General features: G+C 36.7%; 1 protein-coding gene across 2 annotated transcripts in view; it reads left to right on the forward strand.

The window, feature by feature from the left end:
- LOC150083010 (uncharacterized) overlaps nucleotides 1-23408 on the forward strand; it is a 134561-nt gene that overhangs the window by 73680 nt on the left and 37473 nt on the right. For both annotated transcript variants that reach the window (XM_090376976.1, XM_090376975.1), the window contains one exon: nucleotides 1638-1758. In XM_090376976.1, coding sequence (XP_090233102.1) covers nucleotides 1638-1758 — 121 coding nt within the window. The remainder of the gene's footprint in view (nucleotides 1-1637; nucleotides 1759-23408) is intronic.

Consider the following 23408-nt stretch of genomic DNA (forward strand, 5'->3'; position numbering starts at 1 on the left):
TTTCGGGAACTTTTGGGTAGTAGCACCTCATATATATCATTTTTCAATAGATTGCAAGATAATTTCATGTCTAAGTTTATGTCTATATTACTTAAATGTTACCTTTTTCTAACATATGAGTGAATAGCATATTCATGCATCATACTGAGTCACCACTTCATTGGGTGCATCTACAGCCTTTTCATCTACTGGAGTGCTCCTTCAGTAATGTCATCACTTGCTAGTTTAGTGCTATGTAAAATAAGCAGCTACCTAGGTATGTTGTGTGCATGCTTTTTCATCTTGCCCATTCTTCCACAGTTTAGTGTGAGAATGGGCAAGATTAAATATTTAAGTGACTTTGAATATAGCAAAGTAGTTAGCATCAGATGCTGCAGGATTAATATCTCAGAAACTGCAATCCTGCTGGGTTTTTGTATATCTCTGGTGTATTGAGATTGGTTTAATAACTGATTAACATTATTGTGCAGGGTAATAGAAAGCTACAGTCAGTTAAATAACAACCTACTGCAATAGTAGGTAGCTATAATCGTTTCAGAATGCACAACTTGTCTTACCTTATCATAGATAGTATATTGCAGCTGACAATCAAATCGGATTTCACTTTTCTCAGAAAATAACAACACAGTACAGTAGGATCAGAAACACTGATGCTGTACAGTGGAGAATTGGAAAAACATTGCCTACTCTGACTAGTTCTAGTTTCTAGTTTCTGATGTTCCATGCTGATGGGACAGGGACTTCAGGGGGTTGCTCTGTTTTTGCCAGAATTTGGCAAAAACAGAGCAAGCCCATGGATTATTCTGCCAGGTCTCAACAATGTAGGCTGGTGGTATCAGCAGTGTTATTGGCTTGGGGAGTGTTTTTTGTGGTGACAAAAAAGACATGGGTATAAAGGGACCTGTATATCAGGTCCCTTTATACCCATGGAACAACATTTGAATGCCACATGTTTTCTGGAAATTTTCTTACCAGGTGCATCCCTCCATGGCTGCAGCATATCCCATCTACAATTGGGCTCTTTCAACAGGGTAATGTACTATTGCATACAGCCAGAATTGTACAGAACTGCAAGATGTCAACAAGAACAAGTACACAAGAATGAATTCAGCCTACTGAAGTTTCCTTATTATTCACCAGGTCTCAATCCAGTTGGAGCATGTGTGATGAAGTGGAATGAGCTCCTCAGAAGGCGCCTCCGTGGGCAGGAGCAGCAGTGCATAGCACACACTTCTTGATTAGACCGGGGTTCGAGCCCATGACTGCCAAATATGAGGATGCGGAAAGGTCAAGGAATGACCACTGCATATCCCCGGAGCAATATGGCCTTAGTTGCTAATGCTCCTAAAAACCAAACAACAACAGCTCCTCAGAATAGAGATCCACCACCATCTAATTTGCAGTGACTGTGGGAAACAATTTGGTCAACATGGACCAGCATCCTTTTGGCATGCTTTTGCACTGCAGTTAGTCTCTGAGGTCCTCCTTGCTACTTGGTAGGAGTACCAGATAAATTGGCCACTCAATGTATATTTAATTTGGGAAATGCCCACTTCACTGTTTGGATCTAAACAGATTTATTTTAAGAAAATAACTCACATGAATAATTCTTATGCTTTTTTTTTTTTTATTCAAAGATGTTAACAGACCAAGAGGAATGCAACAAAAGAACTAACAACTTTCATGAGGCATTCAGGAAATTTGTTCCATTATGTGATTTGCATGCAGATAATGTATCTTCTTTGGATAATTCTTATGGTAAGTAAGAGAAGTTGTTTAATCCTTTCTGCAGTATATACACACAGATTTACGTGTTGTGTGTTTGGTGTGTTGGTCCTTGGGAGTACACAAATACATGTATATTTATATATTTACATTTTTAAGGCTGTTCAAAGTGTGTTAAACTTGTTAGGTAAATTTGTCTCTTATTTGTGTTTATAGACAGTTTTTAATATAATTCAGCACAAAAATAGAATTTAAAATCAGAGAGGAGGTGATTACGTCAGCCATTGTTGACTGAATTTTGGATTCTCTTTTACAGAAACCAAAATTCTCTAAAATTTAAATCCAGAAGTGGATGAAATTGAATAAAGTGGTATATAAATAGATGTAGACAATATTACTATATAAAAAAAAAATGAAGTAATAACAAATTTTTTATGGACCTTTTTCCTGATATATTTATTACTTTTTTTAAATTATGATTTCTTTTTTTAAAAAACAAAATCACTGTTTTAATATTAGACAAAGTCACGATGAGAAAAGCTTACTACTTAAAATTTTAATTTTTACAAATTTAAAAAATGTCATGAAAATATTGCTATAAAGGCTCACACTGTTCTTATAAACTCACTCCGTGAAGGGCTAATAATTGTACTTTGCAGTTACATTATAGTTAAGTTGATTATGAAATGAATAAGATTAATATTAGTCCTATGTATTCTGTTACTACTCTTATTTTTTTTTTATTATTATTTTATTTTTTTTTTAACAGTTTAATGTTTATATGGCTCTCAACTCTCTGGATTTATGATGGAGACTCCATTTTTTTGATGACTGACTCTGCTTTCTCTCATCATTGTATTAGAGTTGGTACCATAGAGTTCCTCCATCGTTTTCTTTTCACAAAAAATATCAAAACTGTGTTAATCAGAATTTTCAAAAATTCTGTGAATTTTTTTCCTTAATGAACATGCCCATGATAAACATCTGAGAATAGTTTGCTTTGATTGTTCAGTTAGACTGGGGGAGGGGAATTACTCAGTAGGTTTTCATTTCCAGTGAAACATAAACAATATGGCCCAGGGATGATACCCTCTTTCCGTTTAGAAATCAAATTTTCAAAGAAATTTTCAAAGAAAATTAATTACACATTTTGATCTCCTGACTCGCATTGCTGTGATAGTCTTGAAATTTCTGTCATGAATTCCTAAGACCATAGCATATTTCTTTAAAGAAATCAAAAGCCTGCTAGTTCCAAAGAGAATTCATATATAGCAAGTTGCCCAACTGATTATTAGAGCATTCAGTCCAATATTATTGAACTTTAACAAATATAATTGTATTTGGCGAACCGGTTGATTGTTCATCATCTAAGAATTCTGTTCAGAGATAAAGATTTTTGAATCAAAATAAAACAAATCAATTTCATAAAAAATGGGAAGGGGTTTTCAGTATTTCTCAGTATTACCGAAGATAAAGAAATAGATATTGTTTAAATCGGTACTGTCACCTTCACAGTGAGAACCGTCCAGACACTATTTTGAAAGAAGAAATATTAGTTGAACTGATGAGCACATAGGAAGTATGAAAACCTCATATTAACCTGGGATAACATGTTATCCCAGGTTAATATGAGGTTTTCATACCTTCATAAGTCCTCATAACAATGCTGACTGTCAGAAAATATTCATTCTCTGACACTTGGAGGGTTGGGGTCTTCTCTTTCCAGTGCAGTTTTTGAAGTGCACTTGGCAGCCTCTGAACAGCAGTGCCATTGTTATTAACAAAACTTTGACATCAAAATTTCTGAAGAGGTGCAAAATCTGCTGCAGTATCTTTCTGGAAGCAATCCTAATCAGTTCATGTGTATCAGACAATCCAAACAGAAAAATATCAAATAAGCTAACATTTAAAAGCGTACTGTAAACAATCATATGACTATATTTTAACATAAAATGTGTATTTTTTTCAGTGAAATGTAATTTCTAGTGCAGTGTGGAATTTAAAAATGTTCCCACTTTTTGAAAGTTAAAAGTTAGCAGGTGTGGGTTTATGAGCTGAAGTTGAATTAACCTTTTGTAAGGGGCCTGTTGTCTTGATAGATTGAGTTCCCTTTCCTTGCTGATGTCATAAAAAAACTGTTACCATCTGTTTACTGTATTAAATCTTAAAAGAGCAAATTATAGCTGTCGGGAAATATTCCCCCCCTTCCCCCCCTCTCTCTCCAAATATGCATGTTTGGATTTTTTAATGCAGTGGGGGGGAAGACAGCATTTTCTTGTTTGCATCTGAATGCATAAAAGTCTTGATCTAGCCCTGCTGTAATGTTCAATCTGTATTTTCGAGTGAAAAAATGGAAGTACTTTATAGTTTGCACTAACCTGAATTTAGAAATAGTAATTTATTTACAGTAGGTTCAATTATTCTGCTTGTGGATTATCTGGGGTTCTCTGCAACCTGAGAGGTTTAAGTTGGACAACAAAAAGAAATATATGGAATCTGTTATAGATGTTGTTTTCTTACAATTTGTAATGTTCTTGTAGGCAAAACCCTTAAATTTCTTGGAAATTGCATCATTGCTTTGTGCCTACTAGCCAATTATGTCATATTTTGTAATTCCAGAGTTTTTAGTACTGTAAAGTTAATTTTAACATTCTTCTCAGAGATTTTTTGAGTTTGTGTATTATTCTTCATGTTAAAATGTAAAGAGATTGTTTTTTCTGAGAAGTTAAATGAAATAATAGATATTCATTGTTATACCATGCACCATATGATAATTTGTTTTATGGTTTTTATTGGAGTGTTACCAAGTTGATCTCTACTAAAAAAATTGAATGGCAAATGCCTAAAAAACGGTACTCACCTTGTATAAATCTGCAATAAATTTATTGGTAAATGGTGGCTGAATTTAGTTTGGAAGAAGCATTAAAAAGAACTAAGGCAGAGAATGGGGTAAAAATATTTTTAAACAAATTTTAAAATGAGCGCAAGGAAGTAGAAGTGCAGATCTCCAATCCTTGGTTGTCATAAAAAGGTTGAAGGACGCAAATGAAAGAATGAAATAAAAGAGAAGACCGGTGGTGCCAATAGTCGTTGCGAGAGACTTTCGTTAAATGAACCATCATCGGTTGGCAAATGAAAGAGAAGTGAGTGCATGTTGTGTTTAAAGTTGGTCTATACTCTCGTGATGCTCTTTTTGACACGTGGGAACTTTAGCTGCGAGAGGTTCCAAGCCGGTGAGAGGTTGAAGAGAAGTTTTGCGTTAATAATATTGAGATCGGAATGGTGTCGGTACCATTCGATGGTGAGGGCTTCATATTGAAGAATTCTGTAGCTCGATCTAAGTTTAATAATAGTGATGGCAGAGTCAACAAGGGGGGTGTGGTTGTGGTTTTGAGCATGGGTTGTTAACTCAGTGCAGGATTGACTTGTCCTGAAACTGTTGAAGTGGTAGTATGCGCGGGTGTTGGAAGTTGTGGAGGAACCGAATTTGGTGGTAGTGCTTTGGTGGTATTCCCTTCAACCTCTCACCGGCTTGGAACCTCTCACAGCTAAAGTTCCCACGTGTCAAAAAGAGCATCACGAGAGTATAGACCAACTTTAAACACAACATGCACTCACTTCTCTTTCATTTGCCAACCGATGATGGTTCATTTAACGAAAGTCTCTCGCAACGACTATTGGCACCACCGGTCTTCTCTTTTATTTCATTCTTTCATTTGCGTCCTTCAACCTTTTTATGACAACCAAGGATTGGAGATCTGCACTTCTACTTCCTTGCGCTCATTTTAAAATTTGTTTAAAAATATTTTTACCCCATTCTCTGCCTTAGTTCTTTTTAATGCTTCTTCCAAACTAAATTCAGCCACCATTTACCAATAAATTTATTGCAGATTTATACAAGGTGAGTACCGTTTTTTAGGCATTTGCCATTCAATTTTTTTAGTCAGTTTTGTCACGGTATTATAAGACTACTATAATTTCACTATCGTTGATCTCTACTTAATATAGGTTCACTACATCTCAAGTTTCAGAAGGATTTACTTTATTTGTGGGATTCTATTGTTTGGAATATGCATAACATTTTTAGGTAGCATATTCACATATATGTACATAAGTGCCTATTGTCTTCACCATGTCTATCCATTCACACATAACTCTTCTCTCTGTGGTTGGAATTCCATGAAATTTTATTAAAATCAGACAAACCTAGAAATCTCACAATTGTTATTTCTTTTATCCATACAGTTTGTATGTAAAAAAGAAATTTATAGATTAAACGTGATTTTAATGCAATATTGTTAGCATTAGACAAGTCCATGCACCCTTCACATATATTAACTGACATGAATGTGAAGAGAGAGAGAGCAAGAGCGCAGAGACTTAAAAAAAAAAAAAAAAAGTATATGAAGGAAGAGTAATAAATATATTGTAATTAAATTTAATGGCTAAGTTTAAAGAACATAAAACTATAGAGCTTTATTAAATGAATAAATAATCTTTTATTACATACAGCCAGATACAGGTGGGAAATAAATACCCATCACAGCATACAAGGCTAGGGGTTTGACAAGTTGAATATACAGCAAGGTACAATTAGAGATTAGCAATAAAGAAAATTAATAGGTTATATTAACAGTTGCGATAATGAAAAGTTAGGTATAATATAAAATAGGTTAACAATTTTATATATATAAAAAAGTATTAGATAAATTGGAGTTAGAGAGATAATTATGTGATATTTTCATTAAAAATTATATATAAAAATATACACAAATCAATTGCAGTTGACACATAAGGGTGCAATTATAATGTGCAGCAGAAGGTATCCATTTGCACATTGAAATCACTATTAATTTGTCACAGCTTGTACCAGTTCCCAATTAGACAGTTCACCAGCTGGACTGGAGAAGCACGGGCACTCAATTTGGCAGGCAACAGTATTAGACTTTGTCACTGGGATTCAGAGGTAACACACAGACAAGCCATTCACATTCTGAATAAAGCATGGACTTAATCTGTGATTCGGTTTCTGTATGCAGATTAGGTTGCAAATTTATCCATATCTGCTCCAGCTGATTCCAATATTTGAATGGCTGGTAGTGACTGCACAGGTCTGAATATGTTGCTTAGTTTGCATCTGACTTTGACACCAGTGTTGGGGTTGACCTTACAGAATGTGCAGGGGTGTGTTGGGTACAGAGATCCCAGAAATTTGGGGATGAAATGATACCAGTTAGCAGTTTGGTAAAAAGTTGTGAGCCTTCTACTGTTTATTGTGGTTGGTAGCCTTGACAGCTCCATTTGTCTTGCCATTTGGGTTGTCCTTACCTGTGTAGAAATGTGTAGTTGCTGACACCCAAATTTCTGCTGTATAGAGCAGCATAGGATAAATTACAATCTGGATATATTTATTAGTTATTCTCAAGTCATATATGTTACTTAATATGTGTGAAGGGTGCATAAAGGTTTTGTTTGGCACACCAACTAAGGCTACACATTCTTGTTACTAGCACCTCAATCTGCTGATGGAATCCAAGTTTTGGGTTGAAAATAATCTCACAGTCTGTGTGGCTTTTCACTATGGGGGTCTGGACTCAATGGAAAGACATCCCAGATTTACTAGGGTCAAGGCATAACTCTGCCACTCATAACTCTCCCACTGTAAAGAGCAAACGTCATGCTGATGTTTGGCCACTATTTGAACGAATTCTTAGGTCTACAAATGCAGATGGAAACACAGATCAACCCCCTGTAAAGGGGTCATTAGGGTGAAAGGAATTGCAGGCATGCAATTATATACTTACTTAAGGCAACTGACAGTATCACCCCCCCTTCCCTTTATCATTGGGATGCATATGCGATTAGGGCTTCTGAGATTAGGGCAAGTGAGACTAAACTATAATTCATAGAGATATTTTGGAGGCTATAGTGGAAGGACATGCTTTGTTAGCACATGTAGAATTGCTTTTTCCAGTATTTTGAGTAGGGCCAAAGCCAATGATAGCCACTAAATGATTCATTTAGTGAGATTCATCGCTAAATGAATCAATGTTTAATAATCACTTAATTTTTTCAAATTGGCATGCTTGTTTAGTTGCAAAATGTTTTCTGTTTACAGCGAGTTGATTTAAGAACCTTGTAATTTTACTGACTAAACTTTCATGCCCAGCCACTACCTAGAACTACAAAAGAACCATTTATAGAATTACAAAAGAACCTGTTGGTTTAAGGCTTTACTTATTTGTTTATTTGCAGTTAAGTTTATGAGAACCTTCCCCAGATAAAAGTTGGCTCTTTGACTGCTTTTGTTTTGCACATTAATCACACATTTTGTCCACTACAGGTCACTAACTGAATCTAACTGAATGTTTGTCAGTTGTTGGTTATACTGCTATGGCAACATTTCGTTGGTCTGAAAGATTTATTAATCATTGAGTTTCCTGGTTGATTTTCATTGCATTACAAGTCTACTTGTGAACCATTCAGTTTGTCAGATAATTTTATATAAGAGATAAGATATATGAAACATCATATTTGATGCTGTAACACCAGAAGGTATTCTGTTGATGAATATCATCAGAACACCATTGATGCTTTGTTTGAGGTGTTCTGTTGATGAATATCAGTTAGATCAACTGATGATGTTACCAACAGCAAATTCTAAATGGGAAGCATTCAAAGAAGTAATCTTGGAAACTGCTAGGCTATTCATACCAACTAAGAAATACTGTTCAGGGTTTAGGTCTAAATGGATGGCAAATGAACTAATTAGAATCGTGGCAGAGAAGAAAAATGCATGGGATGCATATAAATTATTAGGTGACACAGAAGACTATAGTAGATATAAGCTAGTCTGTAATCAAGTCACAAAGAAATTTAGGCAAGCAAAGACAGATTATGAGAAATCTTTGGCAAAGACTTCTTTACTTATGTAAACTCTAGAAGGAAGGGGATGAATCAATTTGGTCCACTTGATATTGACGGTTCAATAGCTGATGAACCTGCTGAGGTAGCTGACAAACTGAATGAGTATTTTGCATCTACATTTACACATGAGGAGGAGTTATTAAGGGAGTAAAATCCTGGAGGTTTAACAAACTGTAACAGGGTGCTTAATGATTTTGTAATAACTGAGAGCAAAGTGGAGGAGAAATTGTTGAAGTTAAACATAAGAAAGGCACCTGGGATGGATGGGATCTATCCATTTATATTAAAGGAAATAGTAAAGGAAGTAAGCAAACCCCTAGCCTAATTATGAGAGCATTCTTGAACTCAGGTGAGGATCCCATGGACTGGAGATGTGCAAATGTGTCCCCAATTCACAAAGGGAGATCAAAGAGTGACACAAATGATTACAGACTTGTTAGTTTAACTTCTGTTCCAGAGAAAATAATAGAGTTGCTAGTTAAAGAAGCACTGCAGGATCATCTAGACAAGACTGCATTTATAGTTCAGACACAACATGGATTTGTTAAGGGGAACTCTTGTCTGACAAATTTGATTGGATACTATGATGTGGTCACAAAAGAACTGGATGCAAAATATTATTTTGATATCATATACTTTGATTTTAAGAAAGTTTTTGATACTGTTACACATGGAAGACTACCACACCAATTGGAGCAGTATGGTATTAAGGGCAAGTTGCTACAATGGATAAAAGAATGGCTGAGTGGGAGAACACAGGGAGTAGTAATCAATGGACACTGCTCTTCGTGGGCTAATGTTATTACTGGAGTCCCCCAGAGTTCAGTGTTGGGCAGAGTGTTGTTTTCTGTATTTATCAGTGATATTCATGAAGGTATACCATGGTTAATGTCTAAGTTTGCAGAATGATATGAAGGTTGGTGGGGTTGTGAATTACAGTAATGATAGTATACTAATGCAAGAGGATATAGAAAAGTTGAGCAGATAGGCTGAGAGGTGGCAAATGAAGTTTAACATTGACCAATGTAAAGTACTGCATATGGGTAGCAGTAGCCCCAGAGTAATGTACCAACTGTTTGGTACTACACTCAGGGTAGTAGTGAATGAAAAGGACTTGGGGGTAATTGTGCAATCAGATATGAAGTTTTTTGAGCAGTACAGACAGGCTGCAAGAGTAACTCATGGTGTCTTGTCAATGATATACAGAAATTTTGCTAACAGGGATAAGGTGGTAATTGTCCCCTTGTATAAGGCAATGGTCAGGCCACCCTTAAGGGTTGCTGTTACCAACCCTTTATTGCAGCTTCTGGAGACTAGTCACCTGCAAAGTGATCTAATTGATGTGTATAAGTCCTTGAATGGTTTGAGCAAGCTCAATGCTGATGGCATTCTTTGTTCCTCTTGTTCAGATTACTCACCTGAGAGGACATAAATTCAAATTGAGATAAGACAATTGTAGAATAGATGTTTGGAAATTTGCCTTTAGCCAGTGAGTAGTTGATAGTTTGAATAAGCATCTGTCATTGTGAGGGTTGAAAACTTGAATAAATTCAAGGCAGAACTAGACAAATATTTGGAGTGAATGGATGAGTGAAATGGGAAGGTTTTTTTTTTTTTTTTTTTTTGGCTGATGCTATAAGCTTTCTTGCATCATATTCCTCTGCTAATGCCAATCAGTGGTAGTGAATGTATAAATTACTGCAAATTATATATGTCTGCATGTTGGAATTATTAGTCATTATTTTTTTTTCATTCTATAATAAAATTTCTGCAAGCAGCTGTACTAGTAGTAGCAGTGGCATTTGATGCAAGAAAGCAAGTGTATGAGCTTATGCATCATCAGCCAAAAAAAAAAAATCACACCATACCCTCCAAATGCCTGTCCAGTTCCTCCTTAAATTTATTCAACCTATCAACTTCCACAACGACAGATGGAAGTTTGTTCCAGCAATTAACCACCCGCTGGCTAAAGGCAAATTTCCACACATCTAATCTACAACCGTCTTTTCTTAATTTGAATTTATGCCCCCTTAGGTTCGTAATCTGAACAAGTGGAAGGATCCCATCAGAATTCAGCGTGCTGAACCCATTCAAGGCCTTATACACCTCAATCAGATCACCGTGCAGGTTCCTAGTCTCCAGCCACTGCAATTTGCAGAACTTAAGCCTCTCTTGGTAAGAGGATCCCTTCATTCCCCTCACCAATCTTGTTGCCCTTCTCTGTACACGCTCAAGTAAATCTACATCCTTCCTAAAATGAGGCTTCCAGACCTGTACGCAGTACTCAAGCCGTGGCCTGACCATTGCCTTATACAGAGGGACAATCACCTCCTTCTCCCTGCTAGCAAAATTCCTATATATCATTGATAAAACCCCATGACCTGCCTTGGCAGCCTGTCTGCATTGCTCAGAAAACTTCATATCTGACTGCACAATTACTCCCAGGTCTTTTTCATTTTCTACCACCTTAAGTGTAGTACCACACAGTTGGTACGTTTCTCTGGGGTTACTTCTACCCATATGCAGTACTTTGCATTTGTCAAGGTTAAACTTCAGTTTCCACTTCTTAGCCCATCTGCCCAAATTATCTAGATCCTGTTGCAGTAGCACACTGCCATTACTGTCATTAACAACCCTGCCTACCTTTGTATCATCTGCAAACTTCGACATTAAGCCTGATATACTTTCATCAATATCATTGATAAATATACAAAACAACAGTGGACCTAACACCGAACCCTGTGGGACTCCACTAATAACGTTAGTCCAAGAAGAGCAGCACCCATTGATTACCACCCTCTGTCTTCTCCCACTTAACCATCCTTTTATCCATTGTAGCAACTTACCCTTAATACCATTCTGCTCCAATTTGTACAATAGTCTTCCATGCGTAACAGTGTCAAAAGCTTTCCTGAAATCCAAATATATGATATCAAAATTATTTTTTGCATCCAGTTCCTTTGTAACCACATCATAATATCCTATCAGATTTGTCAGACAAGACTTTCCCTTAACAAACCCATGCTAGATGATCCTGCAATGCATCTTTAACCAGTGACTCCATTATTTTACCCAGAACAGAAGTTAAACTAACTGGTCTGTAATTACTCATGTCACCCTTCGATCCCCCTTTGTGAATTGGGGATACATTTGCAAATCTCCAATCCATGGGAACCTCTCCTGAGTCCAAGGATGCTCTCATAATTATGGCTAAGGGTTTGCTTAGTTGCTTTGCAGCCTCCTTTAATATAACTGGATAGATGCCATCAACCCCTAGGTGCTTTTCTTATGTTTAACTTCAACAATTTCTCCTCCACTTTGCTTTCAGTTATTACAAAATCATTAAGTATCCTGCTACAATTTGATAACCTTCTGCCATTTTCAAACCTTAATAATTCCTCATGTGTGAATGTAGATGCAAAATACTCATTCAGTTTGTTTGCTATCTGAGCAGGATCATCAACAGTCAAACCATCGATGTCAAGTGGACCAATCAGATTCATCCCCCTCCTTTTAGAGTTTATATAAGTAAAGAAATCCTTGCTGTTTTTCTTAGCATCCTTTGCCAAGGATTTCTCGTAATCTGCCTTCGCCTGCCTAACCTCCTTTGTCAACTGATTACAGACTAGCTTATATCTGCCATAAGCTTCTGAGTCGCTTGATAATTTATATGCATCTCATGCATTTTTCTTCTCTATTACGAGTCTCATTAGTTCATTAGATAACCATTTAGGCCAAACCTTGAACAATATTTCTTAATAGGTATGAAACTTTTAGTAGCTTCCACGATTAATTCCTTGAATTCTTCCCACTTAAAATTTACTGTTGGTAACTTCATCAGTTTATCCCACTGTACAGAATTTAAAAACTGTCGGAGACCACTGTACTCACCTATACGGAAGCAAAAACCCTTTCTTTTACCCCTGATGGTAATTAAATCTTTAAGTAAATCCCACATCAGTACACTGTGATCACTGCCACCTAGTGGTTCCTTTATCTGCAAATTCTTAATACACGAATGATCACTGCTGATAACCAGATCAAGAGTATTACTTTCTCTGGTTGCCTCTCGAACATGCTGCTGCAGAAAACAATCATCCAATAAATCCACAAAAGTCTGACTAGTGTGCGAGTGACTAACCCACAAATTCCAGTCAATATCTGGGAAGTTAAAATCCCCCATTATAAGACATTCCGATTTACTAGCCCACTCTATTTCTCTGTACAATTGTTCATTGTACTCATTCGAGTCAATAGGCCTATAACACACTCCTACTCTTATTTTTGCTTTCGCAGTGCTTATTACATTCTTGCCAGTGGGAAACTCAGATTCACTCTTGGGGAAATTATGACCATGATTGAAGAGCATAACCCATATATTATGAAACAGCTATTACCATTTCTTTCCTTGTTTCACTTTTATTCTTACATTGGGATATCACTTTGTGTCATTGGTTAAAATGTGAAGTTTCTGATTTTGGGTAAACCTGATCTATACCACATCCCTTAGTCTCTCTGTTCACAGATTTGACATTCGTGGAAATCTGTGAACATTGAGAGAACAGTTCATGGTTTGCTTTGGACATACCATCCCAATGAATAGGAATGTTCTATTGTAGTTCCCTTATGATTTTTTTTGACAGCATATATTTACTCTCATTAGAAACTTTGTGAGATGTGTTACAGTTACAAAGAACATGAAAAGGCAAATTCTCATGTTTGTACACCAATGCCAGAAGTGCAGCTAATAAAGTTGATAAATTTACTGTAGTTTTTTTCATTATGATCCTTGAAAGCATATATTTACTCTCATTAGAAACTTCGTGAGATGTGTTACAGTTACAAAGAACATGAAAAGGCAAATTCTCATGTTTATATACCAATGCCAGAAGTGCAGTTAATAAAATTGATCAATTTAAAGTACAGTACAGTCAGTTCTGCTATAATGCAGTACATGTGTTTCTAAAAATCTCCATGTTATGATATTTTGTGCAATAAAAACAACAGGGCTTATGGGAAAAATAGGAATAAGGGCAGAGCACTCAAAAAAAAAAAAAAAAATTCAGTCTGATAAGTAAAACACTCAAAAAGTTTGAGACCCAATAAAATTGCTAATGCAGATTTAAACATCTTGAATTTCTAATAAATAAATAAATATTACAATAAATATAGCTTAACAAAGAGGAACGAAGAGAAGATTCTGAAAATTTATTTGTTTTTTATATGATTAAAGATTTCATGGAAAAGGAAACACATATCACCATAATAATGTAAAAACCCATACAATTTCCATCTATAGATATTATCGCAAATGCAATAAGATCGAGTTTACTACCTGTTTATAATTAGATTGTACTGGATTGTACTAAAAGAAAAGAACAATAAACCGGGAAGTGCAAATTGTTTTTATTGTTTTATGGTAGTGACCTCCAGAAATGTGCTCCTCTGCTCACTCCTCACGAAATTTCTGTTGGAACAAAAAAATGTGAGCTCCTGAAACATGAGCCGGCCTATAATATCCCACATTATCTTGTGAATACAGCAAGTAACAACAGTGCGTTTCCGACCAATACAACTACAGTAAATGGAAATATAGCTGTCACACATTTGATGTTTGACATTTTTAAAGTTTCATAAACGTGTATGTATTCGTGCACAGTTTTTCATGTTCAGCATGGTGCCAGGTTTTGCATTCATCTGGTGTTACTCACAGATGAAACCGCATATGAACCAATGTGAAAATCTCATTATATTGGCATTGTTCTCTAATATATCGGTCACACTAAAGCAAATTCGAATTGTGAAAATGTGTGTTATAGCAGAACTGACTGTATTACTAAACATAAAGTTCTACATTTGGTAATACAAGAGTTATCACAAAAGTAATGCAGATTGCAAACATTTGCCTCACTTCATACTCATGTAGTGACATTTATTAGGATAATAATCTGAAATTCAACATCAACATTAGTGTGCGTGAAACAGAGCTTCTGCATTTAATTTTTGTGTAAAGGCTTTTAAAAATGGATATTGCTTCGGGCCAGATTACCATTTCAGATCAAAGATCTTTTATCAAAATTGAAATGTGGCATAGCCAAATGCCTTCTCAAATTTATGAAGTATTGTAGAAAGTGGGTAATTTATATCACAGCACAATTTCACATTGGTCTCAGAGATTTGGTCAAGGTCAAGCCAGTGTTGAAAGAAAAACAGTGCTCAGGTAGACTGAGGAAATCTACAGGCAACATGTCAACAGTCATTATTACCATAATTTTAAAGAAAGACATGTGACCTGTGAAGAAATAGCGATCAATCTGGAATACCAGAATTGTCTGTTGACCAAATTTTAACTGAGATGCTACAAAAACAGAAGGTAGCCACCTGGTGGGTCTTACATTTGCTGTCAGAAGAACAATTATCCAAGTGTGAAGAAATTACATTGTAGTTACTTGCACATTACTACATGAAGAGGGTGAGTTAAAATGCATTATTATTATTAGTTATTTTATTTGGTTTTTTTTTTTTTTTTTTTTTTTTTAGGAGCATTAGCAACTAAGGCCATATTGCTCCGTGAACATGCGGTGGTCATTCCTGACCTTTCCGCATCCTTCGTATTTGGTGGTGACGGGCTCGAACCCCGGTCTAATCAAGAAGCGTGTGCTACTCACTGCTGCTCCTTCCCACCTGGCTACGGAGGCGCCATTATTAGTTATATGGTGCAAGGAAGCCTGAGGCTTATGCTGCACCAGCCAAAAAAAAATTTTTTTTAATTACCCTGAGAAAGAGAGAGATTTTTTTTTTTTTTTTTATATTTATTACTTAAAGCGATCCCAGCCAACCAATGGCAACCCTGCTGTCAGTTACACATAAAATAACAGTACTCTTATATACTCCCTCTCCTCTTTGCCCAAGTACAGGGAGGGAAAAAACCTGCCATGAACAAATTGAAAAATAATCAAATTACATAAAAAATAAAATAGAATAGAATCTATACATATAATTAAATTTCAGACAAAGTCCAAACTTCATTGGAAAGATCTGCATCTGTTCACAGTCTGTTGGAAAGCCAGGAGCTGCCGAGAGCAGAAATGCCAGCACAAGGAGCTGGAGTTGCAATGGATATAGCAGACTCAAGCCTCCGCGATTTCACAGAATTCTAGGTAATTCGGCATACACCATACCGCATTACAAATCCAAGACTTCCAGATGCAGAAGAGTCTTCCGCCTAAGAAATATTGCAGTTGGAAAGGCTTGGAAAGTCAAGAAGTTCCCCTGTTTATCAACTAGAATTGTCTCGCAGCCTACTGCCATAAGATTGAGATTACTAACCCGAGATACCAATTCAATTCGTAGATCACAGTACTCCTCACAGTTGTACATAATATGTTCCCATGATTCTCTTTCGCCACAATGGCAACTGGCAACTAGATCTTTCATTAATTCCTAAATCATGCAACCTTGCATTAATCGAACCATGACCAGTTAATAAGAACATAGCTTGTAAGTTTGAGGCAAACCATTTGAATTTTATCGAGGCTGCATTTCTTAAATCTGGGAAAAAATTTTGTGTAATCTGCCTTTTATCACAAACACTCCAGTGCTCTTGCCAGACTTTTACCAGCATCCCAGATTCTTGTCCTTTCCTACCTGAGATCTGCCAAAATGTCCATCTGTATATTCAGAAAAAACAGGGAATGCCATGGCGGATGAAGTAAGCCAATGCATAATACAATAAATGCAGATCAATAGGCAATTTTACAGTCACAATCTGCAAAAAGCTGGGGTCGACACAGTTCTGCATGCCATGCACATCCTAAGGAGCATTACTCTTTGAATGGAACTGAGCTTTCTAGTAAATACTTTTCCACTTACATGTTCAAACCAAATTGGTGCACCATGCGTTACCATGGGAATAAATACATATTCATATAGCAAGTTCAGCGCCTTACCTTTTATTCCCCAGTCAACTCTAGTGATTTGAGTAATCATCCCAATAAATTTCCTCACCTTTTCTGATAGATAAGTAATATGTGAGTTGAAAGTCAAAGATCCGTCAAACATAATGCCTAGATATTTTAATTGCCTTGCCGATTTTAGGCTTGACCCATTCATTCTAACAACCGGGGGTCTTCTACTCGAAAATTGATCCTTAAAGACCATTGTCCTTGTTTTGGTTCTTGATACAGTCAGTTTATATAACCTACACCAGTTATTAAGTTCAAACAAAACCTGCTGTGACTGGTTTCTAGTTGCATCTGTGTATTTCCTTCAATAAGAAACACAAGATCATCGGCATATGCCACCATCTCTGTATGCTCGAAGTCCCTACGCAACCAGTCCTCCAAAACTAGGTTCCACATTAGTGGTCCAAAAACCGATCCTTGTGGGCATCCCCTGGTCACCTCTCGTACAATAGAATCAACCGACGACTTAACAGTCACTGTACGGTGCCTGAGGAAGTCCTTTACCACCCTAAAGATCTTAGTTGAACAGCCTGCAAGTCTCAACATCATAAGAACGCTGCTCCATTGAATTGAGTCAAAAGCTCCCTCAAAGTCAATAAAGATTCCAATGACATACTTACTGTTCGAGCATAATATATAGTTTCGCAATGCCCGAAGCGCATCTTCTGTTCCATGACCTGGAGTAAAACCATACTGTCTGCCAGACCAGCCTAAGTTTTTTTCAGTATAGTCAGCAATCTGTCTCGCCAGCATCCTTTCAAACACCTTTCCTAATCCAGGGAGGGGGGCAATAGGTTGATAAGATCGTGGATCATTCTTTGGCCTAGATGGTCCCTTCAGTATCAGCTTTAATAGGGCATCCTTCCATGGTGATGGAAAGGCTCCGTCACGCAGGTAGCTATTAAAAACTTCAAGAAGGATCCCTAGTATCAGTCGATGAGCCGTTTAATGACTTCTCCTTCAATGAGGTCCATCCCTGGGCATTTATTGTCCCTTATGCATTGTACTGCATCACAGAGTCCAATCAGGCTAAAGGCCTCGTCATGTACCCCAGAGTAGTAAGCATGATTAAGCCTTTTCATCAACATCTGTTCCTCATCGTCTTGCTCAGAGATAGTATCTCCAATCAGATGATCCAAAATCACAGACATACTTTCTCTCCAACTTGTACTTTCATGGTCAACAGCTCCAATAGAGTATGCTGCATCTCCATTATATATTTTATTCTTGCCAGTACATAGCTTATATACAATTCCCCATGGGTTCTCATTGCCCACTGTTCTAACCAACGTTCTCCAGGCAATTGATTTTGATTTAGATATCATAGAGAGAGAGAGAGAGGGGGGGGGGAGAACAAGAGTCAAAAGTAGAAGAAATTCACCAAGAAAGAGAAGAATGATTATATGATATCCAGCTCAGGACCCTGGGTGTGCCAAGCCAGGTGTGAGCCCCTGGAGTTATTTTTTGCCATTGATGAGACATGGACACACATCTTTGAACTTAAAGTTATAATCAGCTCAGTGGAAGCATCCATCTTCGCCACATCCCCTCTAAATGTCGCTGCAGCAATCAAAGTGAAATAAATTATCAGTAACTGGAGACTACTATGCAACATTTCTTCATCAGAAATTTTGCCCAAAACTTTGTCTGAAACGGCTACAAATGTTGGAGCTGGTGAGCTTTTATCTGCAATGCAAAATCTTATATTATACAGTCTATAAAGCTTGTTTTCACCAATTACAGTAGGAAGCACTACCTCCCCCATTCCCTTATGGTCCTGATATGAGTCCTTGTGATTATGATCTATTCCCCAAGCTCAAGAATCCATTGTGTGGACAGAGATTTCTGTCTTCAGAAGCATTGGGTGAAGCTGTGACCAACACCTCAGATGGCCTAACTTCAGCAAATATTTAAATGGCATTCAAAAATTACCTGAATGTAGGGAAGCAGTCAGTAAGACATGAAGGAGACTACATTAAGAGTTTTTAATGTAAATTATGTTATAAAATCAATTCATTTTAAATTAACTGCATTTATGCATTGCCTTTGGGATAAACCTACTACTAACCCAGATATACAAAGGGTACTAGGAAAGTTTTGCAATACGACGCAACAATGAATCACAGGAAGCTGCTTGTTGCTGCATGTTGAGACACGTTCATACGTGCATAGTAGCCGCCGCGCCAAGTCGATGGGCTCAGTTATTCATTAGTAGTGAGAGTGTAAAGTGCTTGCGATGGCATCGTGGTCACGAAATGAAATAAGGACAGTTTTGCGGTATAATTTCGTGCGTGGTTTAACCATAGACCAGTGCTTAGAAGAAATGACTCTTGCACTAGATGATGATTGTCCACATCGTACAACGATATTCAGGTGGTATAGAGAATTCCAAAGGGGAAATTTCACTCTGGAGGATTCTGAGAGGCCAGGAAGGCCACGAACGTCAGTTACCGAGGAAAACGTTACTGCTGTGAGGAAAATGCTTGACGAAAACAGGCGAGTGACCTACCAACAGATAGAGGATACTTTGGGCCTAAATGCACCAGCAATTCGTTCGATTCTGCAAGATCATTTGCACGTGAAGAAACTTTGTTCTCTCTGGGTGCCGCATCAACTGACTGAAGAGCAGATGACATGACGTGTGACATGGTGCCGGGAGATGTTAAAAAATTTTGATAAGGGACAATCTCGGTATGTGAACAACATCGTGACAGGTGACGAGACTTGGCTGTACTATTACGATCTGCCGACCAAGGCTCAAAACAAAGTTTGGGTCTTTGATGATGACGACACACCCGTAATTGTCAGAAAATCCCGATCTGTAAAGAAGAAAATGATAGCTGTATTTTTCAAATCGAGTGGAATTGTGGAACGTGTCGTTTTGGACACGCAGAAGACAGTCACAGCTAAGTGGTATACTGAACAATGCCTGCCTAAAGTCATTGGATCTATGAAGAACCTGCGGCCAAAGTCAAGAATGGACACCTGGTACCTCCATCACGAAAATGCTCCAGCTCACCACGCCAAAGCCTGCACCGAATATTTGACCACGACAGGACTGAAACTTCTCGAGCACCCTCCCTACAGTCCAGACCTTGCTCCCTGCGACTTTACACTGTTCCCGCATGTGAAAATGAAGCTAAAAGGGAGGCGGTTTTCCAGTGATGAGGACCTTCTACAGGCTTGGGACAACGAGTGTGCTTTACTCCCTAGTGAAACTTGGCAGAACTGGTTTAAAGATTGGTTTCGGAGGATGGAGAGGTGTATTGAATGTAGAGGAAATTACTTTGAAAAAATCAAATAAACAAAGCTGTATTGCAAAACTTTCCTAGTACCCTTTGTATTAGTAAAGTAAATAAGTAAATTATTATCTGGTAAACAGGAAACTTAAATGGTTGATAATGAAAAAGAATTAGGAGTAATTGTATAATCCAACATTTTGGTGTTTTAACTCTAAACAGAAATTTTGCTATTAGGAACAAAGAGGTAATTATTTTATTATATATAGTCTGGCTGTGTCACACCTTTAGTATTGTGTGGGGGGCTTCACACCAGTGTTCAGGTGTGCAGACATCCATTTTCAGAAAGGATGTAATTCACTAGATTCAACAAAGTTTTGAACTATTCTTTAAGGGTTTAGTTCATTATATCAGCATCTGCATGAGTTCTTGACTAAATATTATAAGGATCTAAAAGGTAAATTAATAATGGGAGTATGTTTTTGCAAGTAGCACAAATTAGAGGATAAGTATATGAATTATGAAAGGGTAATTGTGGACTGATATAAGAATATTTTCTGTTAACCAAAAGGTAACTGTTGAAAGAATTTACCATATAATCTTATAGAAGTAGAGAACTATTATGTGAATTATAGGTTCAAAAGAAAGGGTTCGAAATACATTAAACTTGACTTCCTTTACTTCATTCTATATTTCATATAAATTCTTTTGTATTAATAAGTGAGATAAAATACAGGAACTCCCTGACTTATGTAAGGGTTGCATTCTGCGAAACGCTAGGTAAGTCGGAATTTCCCCCATGATTGTGCAGTACTTGCAACTGTGCTCACTGAATTGATTGAATCAAAAAAGAAACATTCAACAAACATGTAAATAGAATTATTTATTGTATTTATTCAATTTTTTTATCTCATGTGCAGGACAAATTACAAAAGGGTGCAATTTAAAAAAATTTCAAAATTATAAAATTACAAAAAAAAGAGAGGAGACAGGCATAACATCATTAAGTTTTACCCCTCGAGCATCATTTAAGCTCGAGAGGCGTAGTTATCAGCTGAAGACATCGATTTGAATCGATGTCTTCAGCTGATAAGTACGCCACTATGGAGATTTATACGAGGTTGGTCGCTCAACCTTACAAAAGAACATATGAAATGGATAACTTGACAATGAATTTTCTCTTTTCATCGTAGATTTCTTTGTAACAAGCAAACATATCATTCACCCCCTCTGTTAACTCTTAAGAATCGTTCGTGTCAGAATCCATCTTCTCAAACCTCGCCATTTCCATCTCTTTGGTGATGAAGCTTCTTGGTTCCTCATTTGGTTCATCTTGAGCTTCGTCAGCATTTTCTGCTTTCACTATCGCTGCCTGCAAGTCAGTAATTTCTTCGTTAGATAATTCCTTCTCTTCCTCTATTAACGCCTCCACGTCTTTGGCATCAACCTCCAAATGAAGTATTTCTGCAACCTTTACAATCTTATCTGTAACCTCTTCATATGATTTGTCTTTTTCAAATCCTTTGAAGCCTTTTATGTGCCGTGGGCATATTTTCTTCCATGCGCCATTTAAACAACTTTTAGTAATTTCAGCCCAGGCCTTATTAATGTTTAAGATTGCAACATGGTAAATATTGTAAGATTTCCAAAAGTCTCTTATTGTCTACTACTACTGAGCAAATGTTGTGCATAAATAGTATGCTTTTAAATTCAAATTAACACCCTAATCCATAGGTTGGATGAGTGAAGTCGTGAAATTTGAGAGTCATATTTCTTTGGCAAGAAATATGACTCTCAAATTCAAATTGAATTCATCTAGATGCGTAGGATGCCCAGGAGCATTATCTAATAGAAGCAAAATCTTGAAAGGAATGTCGTCTTTGCAATATTTTTCAACCTCAAGAATGAAGCAGCATTTAAACCAATTCTCAAAGAGAGATATTGTTATCTGTGCTCTCTGATTCGATCGGAAATGCATGGGTAGGGTGGCTTTATTGATGCACAAGGATTTCCAGGATGGTACACAATCAGTGGTTTTAATCTGTAATCTCCTGCTGCATTAGCCCCAAGCAAGAGCGTGGTCCTATCTTTTGACACCTTGAAACCTGGTATTGTATTTTCCTCTTTGGCAATGTATGTTCGATCCAGCATTTTTTTCCAATACAAATTTTTAATCATCATTAAAAATTTGCTGTGTTGAATAGCTACCTTCATCAATAATTTTTTCCAACACATCACAAAATTTCTCTGCAGCTGCAGAATTGGCACTGGCAACTTCACTACATACTTTAAAATTGTGGGAGCCAGTGCAATGCTTGAACTTATTAAACCACCCATTGCTCGCCATGAACTTGGCTTGTGGGGTTCACTGTACTTATCCTTAATATCTTTATAAATACTTGTTGCTTTTGCTTGAATGGTCATTAGACTCAGAGACACTTGCTTCTAAATCAGATTTTCCATCCATATTATTAACAGCTGTTCCATCTTCAATATAGCACCTGAACACTGTTTTGTGATCACTGTTGATTTTAAGTGCTGATCCTTTGATAGTGTGCATATAGCACACTATCAAAGTATTCACAAAGTATAAAATAGTATTCACTGTTTGAAGCAGTGAGACCTAATTTCCTTGCAATAGGCGACAAACTTTGTTCTGCTTCGTACTTCTTAATCATTTTCATCTTCATTTCTGAATCAATTTTGTTTCATTTCCTGGCACTACCACTAATTGCACTTTTCGTTGGTTGCTTTCCCTTCATCATTCAGTCATATAAAACAAAGAAAATTTGTTTTATATGATTAAAAATTTCAGTGAAGGGGAACACATTTCACCATAATAGCGTAAAAACCCACACAATTGCAGTTATCGGTATTATCCCAAATGCAATAAGATCGAGTTTACTACCCATTTATAATTATATGCGCTAACAGAAAAGTCCAATAAACCGGAAAGTGCAAATTGTTTTTGTTGTTTTATGGTCGTGACCTCCAGAAACATGCTTTAGAAAAATATATCACAAAGGTGTTCAGAATTGATTCTTATAATGGGAACATATGAAAATGGTGAAAGTGTAGTTCAATTGCCATTATAAATATGATCTTTTAGAGAGATGAATAGTTTAGTTATATAGCAAAATTTTCAACTTCCAAGGACTTGGAACGAATTACAAAAAAAAAAAAAAAAAAAAAAAACAAACAATGTTATTTGGTTCACATTACAATATTTTCACGATACCTCCATTTTTTCCTGTGGGATGCAAAATACGTTTCCATGATTTTTTTAAGTTTTCACCGGCCGGCGAAAACTTACATAAAGTCGAATTTCCATGAGTTGAGTATTACGTAAGTCGGGGAGTTCTATATTCGCTACAAGTGAATATATGATCAAGTTCGACTGTCTTTTTTAGAATCATCTTTTGTCTTGTATAGTGGTGTATTACAATAAAATAAGAATTAAGAACCATTGTGCATTTTTTAATTCAATTATTAGATTATCTACTCTTTCTTTTAAAAGTATACATTGAATTTTTTTATACTACACTAAAATGTA

The sequence above is a fragment of the Mastigoproctus giganteus genome, chromosome 7 (genome assembly GCF_048544385.1).
Source record: "Mastigoproctus giganteus isolate SK-2022 chromosome 7, ASM4854438v1, whole genome shotgun sequence".
NCBI lineage: Eukaryota > Metazoa > Arthropoda > Arachnida > Uropygi > Thelyphonidae > Mastigoproctus > Mastigoproctus giganteus.